We start from the raw sequence: 17000 nt of genomic DNA on the forward strand, positions 1-17000 counted from the left end.
GACTGTGTCCTGCTCTCCTCTGTCCCCCCCCCCCCCCCCCCCCCCCCTACCCTCCATTGCTATGGTGCTCTACTTTTATCTGGCCCAACTTGCTGCCCCTGGCTCTTAATGCGGAGCTTGGCTCGCCATTAATCAAAGTCAAAGTCTCTCAGTGTCTGGCTGTGACAGAGGGAGGCAGAGAGAATTAAATGAGAGAATTGGAATGTAGTGAAGAAAGACTGAAATATTTATAGAATTGTCAAAGCAGACCCAAGAGACTGGATCATTAATTTTACGGCGTTGCTGTCATTTTACAATAATTGATACTTTACGGTGTCGCGTAATTGGATCAAACTGTCCTGTAACTCAGGAGGCGCCGGTGGTGATACCGATACCGGTAGTCATCGCTGACAAAAGTGTTGCGATACAACACACCGATACCACATGACTTATACTTGCTGTGGGGAAGTGATGTCAGCCATGCGGCGATAAATAACGACAAATTATGCTCGGAAAAATGGATGATTCTGGCATTGCGCTTAGTCCGTTCAGGCACCAACAGCGCTGGCATCATAAAGCGTCTGTATTTTTTTTTTTTTTTTTAAAGATTAGCCTCACTGGACACTGTTTGACTTGCTCTTAGCATGGCGCAGGATGTAGTGTTTACATCGTGGGTGGAGAAGCTTTTCAGACAGAAGAGCCATAGAACGGATTGCTGTGCTCAAGCTAAGCTTGGCATCTTTGGTCAGAGGGATACTGGCTCACAATGTAGGTCAAGGATGACGCAGCAGTGAGTGCAGAGAAATATCGAGGGTGCTCCACAAAAGAGAAAAGAAGAGACTTGTGGACTGCGTAAAGGAGGAAAAATACCCTCCGCATTTCAGCCTGTGGTGTAAAATTATGACATTTTAGCATCGCTGTCGTCTGTATTCTATTTTTGTTTTTTCGGGTTTTCTTGGAGAGCAGAGGCGGGTGAATGGTGAGGACCGTCCCACCTGGTTTCATTTTTTTTTCCCCCCCAGATAGCAGTGAGGTCTTATGAAATTCAGTCAATAACGAGATTCCGACTATGATGCAGATGAAACCTTCGACAATGTTAATCCACCGCTTCATTTCAACCCTTTCAGGGAGAGCAGTTACTACAGTGGACAGCATATCATGTCATTCGGTTACAGGGTGCATGAAAGGGTTAAGTAGAATTTCCTTGGCACTAATAGACAAGGCTCAAATGTTGAACAATGAAATGGATCCCCTTCAGGCAGTCGGAAAACAAATATATACTCTTGCAAATTAATCTGGTGACGCGTTAATCTGGTGACGCAACAACAACAAAATGGCATGATTGGTCGATCGCGTGGAGTTGGTTGTTAATCATCGCCTCAGGTGACGGAGGCAAAATTGAGTGCACAACTTGGCGGCAATCAGCTAAGGCGCTGTCGAACCAGTTTGGAGTCCCACGCAGGCACGGGGAGAACATGCAAACTCCCCACAGGAAGGCCGCAGCTGGAATCAAACCCACCACCTTTGCACAGTGAGGTCGACGCGCTAACCACTGGACCACCGGACTACCCTGCACATATCAATGCTATTTAAATACAGTATCAGGTAAAGCTGGATGTATAATACCAATACAAATACTGTAGGTATGTCAAGGGCAGGCGTTATTTTTTGTCCACCTGCAGTCGGCATTCTCGCGTCTCTACACTGTAGTATCTGCATGAATGCGTGCAACTAAGAGTCAGGGCCTGACCAGTTGATGAGTGATGCGGGAGTCCGCAAATGAGAGTGTAGAGGCCAGCAAACACGTGCTGAGTGACTCGGCGTCAGTTGTAGCCGTCGGCAGCTTGTGCCTGAATGTAAACAAACTTATTAGGTGTCTGTTTTCTCATCATTCCTTCAATAAAGTGAGCAAAAAGAACACAGGCGGCTCTGTGTACCCTCGGCCACCTGTGGAGGGATTACAATTCGTTTTAAATTGGAGTAGTAGATTAAATTAGCGAGTGATGTTGATCGTAGACGAAGTTGTGTAATACAGTTCCGTTCCAAATTTTGGGAATTCTGTGAGACGTCCGCAATGTAGAGACCACGAAAGAGTGAACCGGTGTATGGGGAGTGATTGTACTGGCATGGAAACAACTATTAAGATAATTCAGATCCATTCTTATATCCCATGGAAATGATTAAAATAACATTTAAAAAAAAGATCATTAACACTCCACATCGTCGATCAAGGACAATTAGTCAACTGCACATCCCAAGTGAGGATTGTAGTTGAATCCTTGGCAGTGCTGCACACCTACATGCTGGAGTCGCGAGCCCATAATAGTGGTGACAACGTTCATCTAATCACCTTCCATGTTTCGTTCTTTTTTTTTTTTTTTTCCCCTAGCGTGCGGCTCTTTTCCAGACAAATTTATGAAAGAAATTCCTTAAGGGAACAAACCGTCTGGCGTGTCAGATTCCAATTAAATGCCAAGAGGCGTTTAATTCCAATGAAATACAGAATTGCAGGGAACAATTTCAGCTGACTGAAAATGGATTTGGATGCTTTGAATATTCGCCAGGAAGAATTCTTCATCGTCGATTTCCTCTTTGTGTAACATGAACAATGCAATTACCTGGCAACAAAAGGCCACAAAGAGCGGGACACCCGCTTGGCAGATTACACTTCATTACCGCAGCCCACCTCGATAATAGACATTGGCATTTCTTCGTCTCCATCTATCTGTCAAGCGTGCTATTAGCCTGTCAAAGCGCGACAGACCACCCTGGTAATAAGGCCTATTTACTCTCCTTTCTCTCAAATTCACTGCCATGGTTGCACCGTTTGGTTGTCTTCCCCCCAAATTCTGACTCATTCTTTGAATTCAGTTGCTCATGAAATCCTTCGTCAGATTTCCAAAATAACTGACAATAAACTGAATTCACACAAGGACCGATGCTAGCTAGCTAGCAACATATATATATTGATAGAGAGAGAGAGAGAGAGAGAGAGAGAGAGAGAGAGAGAGAGAGAGAGAGAGAGAGATAGCTAGTAATTTTGGATTACCAACTAGATATGGAGCAGATATGCTGTAGTTGCTGAAGCACGTCTGAATGTTGCATGCAGCTCAAAACTATCCAGCTAAATTCCCCATAAAATTATTCATTTCACCTTGCCCTCATAACAATTCTTACAAGATAAGATCAAGAGATTTTTGACTTTTTAGTTTGTAGGTATATTATAGTTGCGTATATTGTGTTTCCCAGCAATGTTGGCTATGAAAAGGTACATTTCCTCCATGTTTCTGGTGCCGAAGTGATCCTATTTTTCTTGCTCCCGACAGGAGAATGGACATGTGACATGTGCAATTTTAATGGACGGCGATGACAAGCTACAGAGTGTGACAGGACAACGTGGCAGAGTGAGTCACCGGCCAACTTCAAAAGCAAATACGTAAGTGTTGACATCACCTCATACGACAACTCCGGATCATCTTTCACCTCACTGCAACTCCACGTTACCATGAAAGCCTTATAGATTTGTGTCCTTTCAAGTGCATGTTCCAAACCAACAGGAGCATGAAAAGGCCCCAGCAGGAAACGACAGATAACATTTTTGACACGCGCACAAACAATGGCAGAAAGTGCAGAAAGAAAATAGGGTGAAGGTCAATTTGAATGCTCGGCTGAAGCTCCGCCGCATGTACAACCGCGAACGTACTGTACATCGGAAAGCAGGATTGAAAAAGTTGCAACACAGCCTGAAAACAGAAGCTATTCATGTATTTATCTTTAGCTCTCCTCCAGCTGTCTGACATAAAAGCGATGACAACAGATGAAGCTGGCGAGCTTGTTACACAACCGTAAAGGTGAACCACGTAGTTCAACGTGTCGGACCTATAAAAAATGTTCTCCCTAAATGAAGACAGCTTGAAAAGTCACATCATATGTGAGTGCTCAGTTTAATCTAAAACACACGAAAGCATGAAAAAAAAAGGGTCTCTTTTCTGGCTCATTTGGAATTTAGCCATCTGTCGGTGTGATTGTGGGCAGTGACTGCAACGTGAGTCGGCAGCGGCAAGGCGACATCTCAGTCCCCCTGAAGGAAAGATTTTCCACCTCGCATCCACCAGGTGACCGCAATGAGGGGTACTGAGTACTGCAAATGAAGCCATGTTCGCTTGCTGGTTCTCAGTGTACGAGATATTCTTGATCAATGTGTGCGAATGTGAAAATGTGGCATTTAAAACGCAGAAATGTTCGCATTTGTAGCGTGTGTGAAAGCTGACGTGTTTTTCGACGTCCGACCGGTTTTGACTGGGTTGTAGTAGGTTTCGATGGCAGCAGAAGCAGAGCCACGCTCTGCGGCGTTGTGCTCAAAACAAAGTCTCGTTAAGCAAAAGACCCAAGGAAAACAACAAAGTGGCTTGCTACGTGCAGAAGGGAGTCTCAAAGGGAGAAATAGACAAGAGGATTTCTAAATGCCGTTGGCTTTGTTAAAAAGCAAGAGCGACTTGAATGCCTTGAGGAAAATCGGAAACTGGGACCATCGCTATCATTGATTGGTTGGAAATAAACCACAAAGGAAAGGAATGACGGCGCCTGTCGAAGAAATGGTCGAAATATCAACTTTCCAATCCCTTGTTTTGATTTGGGTGAGGGAGCTTATAGTATCTAAATTGGCTTATATCCAGCTATCATTTTGCTTCAAGTGGAACAGCTATGTAAAAGAAACCCTTTGGCACCGCAGTCAGCCATCCCGAGACACTGAATGGCACAAAAAAAAATCAAAAATCTGTTCTCAAATGACATTTCTCACACATTCAAAAGACATTTTACTTTTTCCCCTGCAGGGCAGGACAAGGACCAAGAGGCAAGGCTACAAATGTTTCCCAAAGACATCTACCACAAAGTCAATGATGCATTCTGGCGAACTCGTCCCCATATTCATCGCTCATCACACCTTGTCACTGCAACCACTTACCGGCCTGGTTGGTGGTGATGTCTATCGACACGTGCTGCGACGGGTAGGGGCTCTTATTGCTGACGCCGTTGACGGCCTGTATCTCGAAGCCGTATAGCGTGTGCGCCAGCAGGTTGCTGATGAACACCCTGGTCTCGGTCAGACCCAGTTGACGAGGGACAAATTCCACATTGTCGTCACAGTGGGAGCAGGCGCGCCGGTCGGCCTGGCACTTTTTGCACAAGATGTTGTACACCACGTCGCCGCGGCCTCCCGTCTCCCTCGGAGAATGCCACTCCAGGATCACGGAGGTCTCGTTCACGATGGATATGACATTCCTTGGGCTGGATGGGACACCTGTAGAGACACATGGCACATGTAAGCTAAAGGCTGAGGAAGCCTGGATTTGTGTCAGGAACAATTCAATAAGTTGCCCTCGAAGGAATCTGAACATAAAAGATACGGTCGCAGAGGACAACTTCTACTTTGTGCAATTCTCCGCAATTGGGTCGATTTAGTCAGCGTAATGCGTTGTTGGCAACGGCCACATTTTTTCCCCCCCTCTTTCTTCAGCACCATTGGAATGCTAATTTATTCCTCTCACACCCAGGGGGATCATACAGCGAAACGTTTGTGCCTATCAAACATTGGTTATTTAGCAAAATGCAGTGTTGCATGGAGTATTCTTATCCAAGTGGCTCTGGAGATTCACGCTCCCATTCACTCCCCAGGAGCAAAAACCTCCAAAATTATATTCATGGAAAAATCACAGAACGATAAAACAAAGTGCTTTGCTTGAGTGGCGCATTCAGATTCGGCTGCTTAAAAGCGTCTCGTCCGCCATCACCCGCATGGTGTACGGTTCTTTAAGAGTTCAAATGATGGCGTAGATTCTTGGCCGCGTGCGAGACTCCCTCCAGACACTCGGTGATATCTTGGCCCCGAGATAGCACGCGTGGCCATCGACACAGAGCCGCGCAGCGCCAAAGCTGCTTATAGGTTCAGTCAGGGTTCCCCGGAGACCAGATTTGGAAGCTATTTATCCCTGTGAAGTCTGACCTTTATTTTGAAAGAAGTTGAACGAACCTACTTCTAACATACATCGTGGCGGAAAGTAAAGCAAGTACAGTGGCACCTCTACTTATGAAATCAATTGGTTCTGGAAATGTCTTAACGAGAAAACTTTGTAAGTAGAGACATGTTTTCCATGTAAATGCCCTAATCCGTTCCAAGCCCCCCCAAATTGAGACATAAATGTTTTCTAAAGCATAAAAATACATAACAAAGATGTGCAAAATACAAAATATGTAACAAATACATGTTACAATTAGATTATTGCACAATAAATGAAAGCTATTCATAATATAAAAAACAAAGAATAGATTAAAAAATAAAAATGATGGTCATTTAATTTTTAACTACGTCCTCGTCATTTTTTGCCCTCTTTAGTTCATGTTCTCTCCCAGAAGTGGTTTTCTGCCTGGACCTTTGCTTTTGTCGGCTTTTAACAATCCTTTGAAAATGTCCAAGGCAAACATCAGCATCGTGAGCGATCGTTGGACTGGTGAACACTTTTTAGGGTGATTCACATTTACGTAAAACTATCAGAACACCTCATGGCTCGAGGGGTGAATGACAAGGACGCTGCATTGACACCGATCTGTCTGTCTATCTACACACATAGACACATACGATAGCGGTCCCTCTTAGCCAATGGGATGCCAGAATGGCTTGGCTCACCGCCCCAGCAATTCGATGTCGGTGACAGGAGGAGCGCGACCCTATTGGTGTGATTATTACGGTCTGGCGGAGAGGACAACATCTCCACATACCTGCTGAAATGGATCATAATTGGCTAGTGTATGGGTATCTTCGAACAAGTGTCGCTATGCGTTTATGCTATTGACACGGTTGCGTATGTAGGGGCACATCTCTCAAAGACATCTGTCCGTGTGGAACAGGCACGTGACGTGAACACATACGCCTGAGCCAGTGTGTTCTCATGTTCTGTCTCCATCTGCGTGATGAATACACCCGTTGGAAACATAACTGTGACTTATGTCATCCATTCCAGAGGGTGATACAGGCCCCTCACCCTGTTGTCCCGGCTCCAGCTGAGCTACATGTGCCGGAATGACGTTGGAAATCAGATGTGACTGCCACTTATCCAGCGATTTGCAGGCCATTAGGACAGCGAGCCCATGGCAGTTTTAATTGGCCGTAGGATTTAATTTGTAGGGAATGTTCCTCGCGGGCTCTCAGCTGGTCTTCATTTGGCCATGTCACTCACAATTGTTTATGCACAGAGACACACTTCTTTCATTCATCCAGTATTTCAGGGGAGGGATATCATCATATCCTGGCAGACTTTAATTTAATCATTAAATCAGACGGACCAGTGCAACCAGTAAGTTCAGATGCTCAAGGGCAGTGAGTGGGTGTATTACAGTGCAAATGTTTTTTTTTTCTTCCTTCAGTCCGGGTAATTCGATTATGCACAAAAGGCACTTTTTCTTTCCCTATTAAAACACTGACTCTTGTGTTGTTAGAAACGAAACAAGCAGACATTTTGCATCTTATCTCAAAATGCACCCCAAATGCATGTGAGGTTACTTCGTTGCAGACTTAATTGTCCAGATGTGTTCATGGTTGTTTATCTATCTGTTGACTGGCAAACTTTCCAGGGTGTACTCCGCATTTGGTTAATTGGCTCACGGTTTGACACAAAATAGTAAGATATTCTTTACAATCGGCATTGTGCCCATTTTCCATTTGTGTTGAAAATTGAAATTTCAAAATGTCTTCAGGCTTAGGTACCGTGAAAATGCTGATCTTCTGTGCCTGTGCCAATATATGAAGAGGTCCTGTGGGTCCTCTGTAAGATCTGGTGTGTTACAAGCTGTCCATGTCGTGAAAAAAGGATTTCGCAGAGGCTGTAAAAGCCAACAATCTAGTTCCTTTCCCTGGATGCTAATATGACGCGCGCCCGTGTCTAAAACGAACCCTTAACAATGTTTACTCATCCCTCCCTTGGAAAGACAGGGGCCTTATGTTTCTGCACTTTTAAACCGTTTGTTTTTGTGTTGTTGAAACAGGCTTAAGGGAGCCACAGACGGTCCCTGTGCGCAGACACCTCTCACCAGCCAGAGTAGCCCGAAAGAGCACTGAACATTTTGTGTGGGTTGGTGAAATACAGCATGTGATTAGGACTAATATTTCGTGGGGGTGTGAGAGACAGAGATGGGGGCGTAGGTGGCCTGCTGGCACTCTGCACTTAGGCTCACCAGCCCCAACATCAACTTTACCTGCACAACAGGAAGAGATTTGGGTTCGGTACATTTCGTTTTCTTTTGCTGGAAAAGCTGCCTTTAGATCCATAAGTTTCGCTACGCAAACCATTTTAGCATAGATGAGGGAACTTTGTTGTGCTTCCCGGGTCTTCCTCATGAGCCTTTTCATGAAAATCCTCCCATGATTTTTTTTTTCTTGTATGATTCCATGCAGCAAAGTGCTTCATTTCTGCATCTGTTCTCCCTTATGACCCAATCAGCATTGGTTCTGCTGCCTGACTCGCCTCAGCTACCACTCGGCTTGTCACACCTCCTCTTACTCACACGTCGAAGGGGGAAAAAAAAAAAAAATCAATCCACAGGCCCACGGAAAATGTTTACTGATTACACCATTCACACATTTTCTCTTTTCCAAATGGAGGCGTGGGGAGGGAGGGCTATGTCTGACGAGAGCATCCAAGTTAGCTGCGAGGAAGTTGGTGTGTGTGTGTGTGTGAGACGTAAGACTTGCTGCCGCCACCATTCTCTTCGGGCTAGGCTGGAGTCAGCAGAAGATGGCAGATTGGGATGGTGAAGAGATGAGATCGTTTGGCCTATCCCTGGGGAAGCAGGATGAAAGGGAGGGGGCGATGACATGAAGCTCCCCGCTGACAGAGCCAGACGCTGGACTATCCATCAGCGAGCTAATCAGAGCGATCTGGAGCACACGGGGACCAGGTCCTCTGATGCAGGCCTGCAAAAAGCGCGAGAGCGTCTGCTGCCACGGAACGGCCTGATTTACGCTGCTCCGTCGCTCTTATCAGGCCCGACTGCGTTGAAGAGATTCTTACGAGGAGGATCTCAATGCCTACCCCTGCTGAGATCGGGGGAAGCCGGAGCATCAAGCTAAGCTTCTACTTTGTAGTCAGAGAAGCGGTGTATATGCTGTTGCAAGAGGATCCTTCGACCTAAGTTTGAGGAGGAATCGCAGCAATCTTTTCGGTGATCAAAGGGGCAGTTGACATTTTAAAGCATTCCTCCCATGGGTCCCTCCCCTCCAAATACACTGAAAGAAACTACTGTGAGTAGTTGATTGTTCCTTTAACTTGAGACCGTTTTTGTAACAGATGACAAATAACCAAATATGGTGTTGCAACTTTCCGGCTTGCCCCCATTAGGGGGCGCCACATCGCATCAGTCACATGATTTGTTTGCAACGGTTTGGACGTGAGATACATTTAGTGAAACAACCCATCCATCTATTATCCAGTCGGGTCTGGCTGTGGCTGGTTTATGGGGGCACTGGCCAGGAATCAATACATCTGCACAAAAGGCAACAGCATGTAACACTCCACCACCTGGCTAATAATCATATATAATCTACCATAAAAGCAAGTGTGATCTTGGAGTTGTGCCGATTAATGAACACAAAAGACACAATTAAAGGAATTGAGAGATGCGGTGGACTTGAAAAGAGCAAGAGAGGCCGCAATTAGAAATCCGAACAAACTAGACTGCAACAAACTCCACTTGGGACCTCTTGGAAAGATAGCTTGGGCGAGAGCTGAGGGCCTCAAGGTACAGGCAGATGGCGTACTCGATGGAGCAACCGCTAAGTCACCAGAGAGGTGTTGCGCGCCGTGCCAAGGGAGGCCAGACACGATGAGAGAAACTCCAAAGCCGAAAGGTGTGGATGAATTCATTGGGGAGCGGTTGGAATAGCCGAGCAGACAGCTGTGCTGCAGCGGGGCTCCTCCACAGCCTCAAGGCATTTATTTTAAGAGATTGAAAAAACAAAAACAAAAAAAAAAAAAAAACAGGTTTTTATGCCCATTAGATTCACTCGTAGATAGCAATTACAAAAAGTCCAATTAGCCTTGACTGTATCATAAAAACTTTCAAATGCAAAAATCATACTATTAACCTGCTGTGAGAGGAGCAGCAGAGAGGTAAATACAGTTTTTCCAGTTATCAGAGTGCTCTGCAGTGCGTGTATGTGTGGCAACAGGGACGGCAGGAAGTCTCAGCAGAACGATTTATTTATTTTTTAAAACTGTAATAAGTCAACAATGAGACTGCGAGAGTCTTTATTGGATTGGCATCAGACGGGGACGATGTTGCTTCACGGCATCTGCCTGAGTAATTGGGACTTGAGGGGATGACAGCAGACAGAGAAAAAGAAAGAAACTGTGACCTCACTCAATCAAAGTGAGTGTCTTAAGTCAACCAAGATCAATCATTTCGGCAATTGAAAGTACTTTGTTTGAAAATGTCCAGAGAAAAAAGATGTCTCTCAAATTGTATGAAATGGACTTCGACCTGCTTCCATGCGCGATTAAAAGAGGACGGCTAACTTGTGTCACACGGCTAACTTGTGTCACATCAGTTCAGGAACCACTGAAGGTAGAAGAAGAAAAATGTGATTCATGTTTTGCTTTTGCTTGATTTTTGGGGCTTTTTTGGGGCGGGGCACTGTTTGCAGCATGTCTGGCTATGTTATATTTTACTTAAAGATAACATTTCTACTGTTAAAAAATGCTAAAACCACATGTTTCTACTACTTTTAAACAACCTAGGATATGTAATGTGGAGGAGATCTCCATCCATCAATGTGCCTTCTTTACCACGTCACGCATTTGTCTAGTGTCCTAGAGCTCCAGACCCTCGCGACACAGCATTTCTAATTTTCTTCACATTGTTGACAGCACAACTCCAACCAAATTTCTTGCTGCTCTCCTCTCTGTGAAATAACGTTGCCACCAACTCTCGTTTGGATGCGGCCTCGGTCGTCATCGTGCGCTGCAGCCTAAATTGAGCATTTTTCAATTTGGCTGCCTGATGGGTTTTTTTTTTCTATTTAGGGGCATTTGTCATCGCGACGCCATAGCACGGCGTTTCGTCATCGCATGGCGGTAGCACAAACAAAGAATGGCTTGATTGATGGCGCACTGCACTATTCTAAGTGCAGTGTGAAAGTGTGGCCTTAGGACTCCAGCATCACCATACGCATACTATATGCGTATGGTGTAGATTTGGCGTAGATTTGAAGAGATACAGGCCACGGACTCAAGGCTGTCTGAAATTGTTGGCGGCCGTCCCTCCAAAACAAACAATGCTATCTGGCCCTTTCCCCTGGATGGAAGTATGCATGGTATCTAGGTCCCCCACCATCACCCCCCTCCTTCTCGGCCATGGACTGATAAGCCGGGACTGTCTTCATGAGCAGACCTCGACGAAGCAGCTATGACCTGTACACGCATACACATACACAACTGGACAATCACACGCGCATACACATCCTTATTATCACCGTCTTCATCGCTCCGATTCTTTTCCCCCGTGACGTAGTATTATCTGCAGAGCGCTCGGTGACCGTGCAGCTGGTCAGTTAAGCTGCGTCGCGGTCGCCCCCCCCTCCCCCTTCCCATCCATCCGCCCTCTCATTACATGTAATGTCTTGTGACTTGTTGTAACTGTCATATGCTTATTTATGTGCTTGGGTCTTTTTTTATCCTGGACTTAAATTATCCTCGGAAGAGGATAGTTCGAGCGTGGTTTTTTTTCCCCTCTCCCTACCCAGTGTTTTCCTTTCTGAACTCTGACTGTAAATTTCCCCATTGCGGGACAAATAAATAAAGGATATCTTATATCTTGTCTGTTGAATTAAAAAATTGTGACATTTTGATCCTTCGACAGATTATCATATCATTACATTGGCATAGCTTCAAAACTGAAAACAAAAACAAAAACAGCATCCTAGAGAGGAAAGAATCACGCTCGGAGGTTTCACTCGATTGTGAATTGAGGTCAACTCGAGCAACACATCAACTTCCATGACGTTATGTCATATTGATGTGAAAACTAAAGTGCTTCGATGCATACGCCCCATTACAGGCTGCACACTGTCAGAACGTTGATGTCATGTCTCGTACTCACTGGTGCAGGGTTGGTCCGGCTGATCAGCGTCACCACGGTAGTAACCATTGCGACAGACGCAGATGGTGGCGGCCTCAGCGGTTGAGCGGCTGTTCGGAGGGCACTGAAGACACAGCCCGGGACCCTGGGTTGACTTGAAGGTACCCGGTGGGCATGCTGGGAAAAGAAACACAACATCAACCCGAATGAAAATAGACTGAGACAGACAGGAGACCAGATTGAAAGCGAGTGAATTCTGTCAAAGTGGTTCGAGTTATGCATAACTCTTGAGAGGCCATATTTTCTGCCACTTACAGTCTCCGAACACAGCATTCAAGAGAGATTTGGAGGGGAAAAAAAGGCGTTCTCATGAGAACTGAGTCACGCTAAATCACTATTTTGTTTGAAATGGACAACTATCTGGCCACTTTTATGGTGAGTAAGTGGAATAAAATATATGATGCAGTTTCCTGTGAGCACAGTAAAGTCTCTTGTGCCGTCTATTTAGAAAACAGACAAATGTAAATTGACAACGCGTCCCATGTTTTAAAAGCTGCTCATGTTTTTTCCTTTTCTTTTCACATGCAAAAATCAATAGACTGCACTAAACGCACCGTGAAACCAAGCTGACAGCTAGCTGGAGTCAGATTTTGCACCTTATAATCACACATTGCCGTATGTTCTAAGAGAAGGTTGACACAGATTGTTTTGTACTTGTTTTTTTTTTCAAAGCCATCAAGTCAATGGCAAAAAAAGTCCAGAAGCCAAAAAGTGAGGTAGTCACCGTTTCATAATCAGATTTGCATTGACTTGCGGCAGTGACATTGCTTTGTTTGCACAATGAGTATTAGATTATGAGTGGGCTCCCGTGGGACGACCGTACGTTCTGGTGGCGGCCCCGTTGTCAGTCAGCCGTGGTTAGCTTTAAAAAACGCATTAGGCCTTAATTCGAAAAGGCCACCGTGGAGGACAAAGATTATTGTGGATGATATGAGCACTGGAATCGAGGTAATAACCTCATTTGTTTACCATCACATCCCAAAAGAATGCAAAGCGGATGACGGGCAAAGCACAGAAGGATTTACCGACTGTAATAACCGCGATAAATGTTTAATGGTTCCGCCGCCTTCCTGACGCTGGAGGACGCAATGACGTTGCAACACCTCATGAGGGGGATTGTTAAAAAATGAATGAATGTCACGCCTTACTGATCCCCCCGTTTCGTGAATTTGCAACATTGAGGACTTTACAAATTAAAGTTTGAATACCACCTATAAGAGGAAGTCAGACGATACTGAAATCAAAGCAAAATGCATGCGAGTGATGCACTCATACAAACTATATTGAATCTGTTAAAATGGGAGTATCCATCCATCCATTTTCCGAACCGCTTAATCCTCACTAGGGTCGCGGGGGGTGCTGGAGCCTATCCCAGCCGTCTTCGGGCAGTAGGCGGGGGACACCCTGAACCAGTTGCCAGCCAATCGCAGGGCACACAGAGACGAACAACCATGCACGCGCACACTCACACCTAGGGACAATTTAGAGTGTTCAATCAGCCTGCCATGCATGTTTTTGGAATGTGGGAGGAAACCGGAGCACCCGGAGATAAAAGGGGAATATGCAATTTAAAAAAACACATTTTTTTGAAAATATCATTATGACTTAACAGTATTGACACGACGTGATCTGCAAATTAATTCATTCAAAAGTAAAAGAAAGAAAATTAGAAGCAAAAATACATTTAAAAAAAACACCCAAATAAAACTAAGACAGTATACTAGTGTTGCACCGATACAAAAGACAGTACATGCCATTGCAGCACAGGTTGAATAAACGGTCCTAAACGGGCGCAGCGACTATGTGGAGTATACTTCAATAACTTTTAGATGATGATCTTGGAATGCATGCGGTGAGTTATTACTTTTTGCACAGAGCGTTGCAGTCGTTTGGGGCAGAAAATTGAAAAGTGGATGAACCAAACATAGAACAGACTTTGGGAACAAAGAGGTTGAAAAAAACCCCTGCAGGTTGCAGGGAGTGAATTTTTAAAGCTAAATATGGACCAGTGACTGTTAGCGAAGAGAGAGCTACTTAACCAGGTAGTTCAGTTCACAGTGGTGGTTGACGCAACCTGTTACCTTGTTACCCAAATGTTCAAATTCACAGATTGCGTCCTCCCAAGGCCACATTTTCCGTGGTTTCGCTCGTGGTTTCCAAATTCTAGAAGGAACATTCACGGGCTGGGTCTTTTAACACCTTCAAAGTGTCCTCCTCGTGGAACCTCAGTGCACCACATAAACCGCGGCGAGTTTGGACATGGTTAAACGTGACTTGGGACACTACATGCGCTTGACGGAAGTGACGTCATGCGGCCGAAAACCCGGCCAGTGAATTTGAACACGCTATGTTGTTGTCATACCAGAACAAGAACCACTTCCTGTTTATGTATCTAAGAATCATGGGAAATGTAGCCTAATGCTGCGGTCGCCGGTGAGACTCAGTGCAGGCAAAGCTTTTCTGGCATCACATTTACAATGTTACAATGTAGGACCGGACGGGCGCGAGGAAAACAACAGAGCTAGCTTCCGATAGCTGCCAGAACCGAGCGAAAAAGGTTGAACAATGAGTGCATTGACTTGTTTTTAGTCGTCCAACTGTCAACAAAGACAACATTTAGCATGAGGCAAAAGTTATAACACAACCACCAGTCACCAGATTGACTAGCGATGTTACATTTTTTGGGGGGGTCATCTCCTCCTCTGCTCGAAGCAACCCCCGTGCACGGCGAACAAATGCTAGCGAGAGACATGACGCTAATCAAAATTTTGTGTTGTGACCCTAGCATAATAACGCTAAATCTATCAAATAAACATACAATACAAACAGAAAAAAAACTATTTAACATAAAATGCATCTCAAACATAACACGTCTTCTAATCCTGAGCACCATATGTTTGAAAATATTTTCAAATACACCCCTTCATTGATATTGATCAAATTAGAGGCACAAAATAGGGTTTGGGTGATGGCTTTTTTTTTTTTTTACACAGATCATATTGATCATGAATATTGTGTGCTGCTATTTCAACGCAGTCAATGTAATTGTATCAAACAAGATTGCACGCATGCTTCATTAAAAATGCAATGACAGGCCGATCAATTTTTCTGTCAAAAATGGTAGAGCAGAATCCAGCTATTCTTTTCTCTTCAAGCACTATATTTGACGTGCTTCTTGTATAGGATGCTGAGAGCGAATGAAGAAGCTGAGTGAAGGAGAAAGAGGAGGCCTAGACTCCCACACGCGCACACACACACAGACACAAAGACACACACACACACAGTGGCCATTGCACCCAACAGCGAGTGTTCGCCATCTTTTGACGCAACCGCCAGACACACCGGCGGGTAACTGACTGGCCTGATGTCTCGTCACAAAACGCAGCCTCAGACCCCGTCACCACACAAACACACACATGCAATACCGTACATGCGGGACGAGATCCCAACAACCGCAAACAGCTTATGAAACAACCCCAGGAGCCATGAGGCAGATTAAAGCTGCGCATCACAAGGAGCAAAACAAACTGTAATGCCGCGATTGCACCCCGGCTATCTTTGGACCATGAATAAATATGTTGGTGTGTGTGCATCGTCTTGCAGCGTTTTTCAGGGAAGCAATATAAATGCCAGCATAGTTTCTGTAGGTGTATGTCTGTGATTAGATCAGATTTTAGCTGACGTCTCTCCTAATACAAGGATATTGAGACTGTTAAAACATTGGCCACGTGGGGGAGAAAAAAAGAGCTGCGAGAGCGATAACTTTGATTGGTATCAGGCATTACAAGATGATAAAAAGCATTTGTGAAATTGGAAGAAAACAAATAGATTGCGATACGTTGTTCTCTCTGTTTAAGAGGGCCTAAATGCATGAATGCGTGCATTGTTCTCATTCCAAAGGGGTTGAAAAACATGTTCAATTCAAACACTTCAATTAAAGTTGTGCCGCAACTTATTTCGCAGAAATTCGCAATGTATTTTGTATTGTATTGTATTGCCTTTAGCAATGCTCCATCTAGTGGATGTATAACGCAACCGCAGCCACTATTGTAGCTTTTATTCTATGTGCCTTATAATGTGGTGCGCCTTATATCTGAAAACTGTTTTAAAGTAGGCCATTCATTGAAGGTGCGCCTTATACTCCTTATAGTGTGGAAAATACGGTATTCATCATACACACTTGGTACTGGCACAAGAATGTTCAATCGCTCAAAACAATTATTATTATTATTATTATTATTATTCAGCTGAATATATTCATAGCATCGCTTAGCGACGACAGCAACATCAGCTGAGGAACAACCTAACCGTTGTTATGATAGGACCTGAACAGGCAAATTCAAAAGCAGAAATACTCACATAGTCTCAATCAACCTTCATAACTTTCTAACTACAGGATTACGCAAACAAACACCGCCAGCTCCCTTTAACAGAGGTGTGACTTTTCAGTTAAAACTTGAGATTTCATGTGCAATGCCTGGGCAAGGATTTATGGGAGTAGGCATCAGGATTCCAACATGTGTCATCGGAGCTGAGGCCCATTCCCTGAGTGATACATAATATGCACAGGAACCCTCCGGTTAAACTCATTCCATTGCTGATCACTGATCTGCTTCACAGAGCAAGTCGCGTTTTGGGAGAGAACAAGAAAGTGATACAGTTTGTTAGCAAATCCAGAGAGGTTCTTTTCATTTGGAAGTAGTCCACCATTATTTTGATCCGGTTACTGAATATTTGGATTGGAAGAGGCCAAGAGTTCTTGTTCTGTACGGACTCGTCACTCACCGGCTGTGTTGGTTTTCAGGCACAGGAGGAGGATAGAACATTAGATC

The 17000-nt window shown here is 44.6% G+C and overlaps 1 protein-coding gene across 3 annotated transcripts in view; it reads right to left on the reverse strand.

Annotated features, from left to right (window-relative positions):
* The window catches only part of ephb1 (EPH receptor B1), a 132551-nt gene that overhangs the window by 38601 nt on the left and 76950 nt on the right, over positions 1-17000 (reverse strand). For all 3 annotated transcript variants that reach the window (XM_086128719.1, XM_086128718.1, XM_086128720.1), the window contains exons 4-5: positions 12130-12285; positions 4946-5281 (exon numbers count right to left, since the gene is read on the reverse strand). In XM_086128719.1, the coding sequence (XP_085984845.1) occupies positions 4946-5281; positions 12130-12285 (492 nt within the window). The remainder of the gene's footprint in view (positions 1-4945; positions 5282-12129; positions 12286-17000) is intronic.

The sequence above is a fragment of the Hippocampus guttulatus genome, chromosome 14, assembly GCF_054856545.1.
Source record: "Hippocampus guttulatus isolate MCC_2025c chromosome 14, RoL_Hgut_1.0, whole genome shotgun sequence".
NCBI classification, from domain to species: domain Eukaryota; kingdom Metazoa; phylum Chordata; class Actinopteri; order Syngnathiformes; family Syngnathidae; genus Hippocampus; species Hippocampus guttulatus.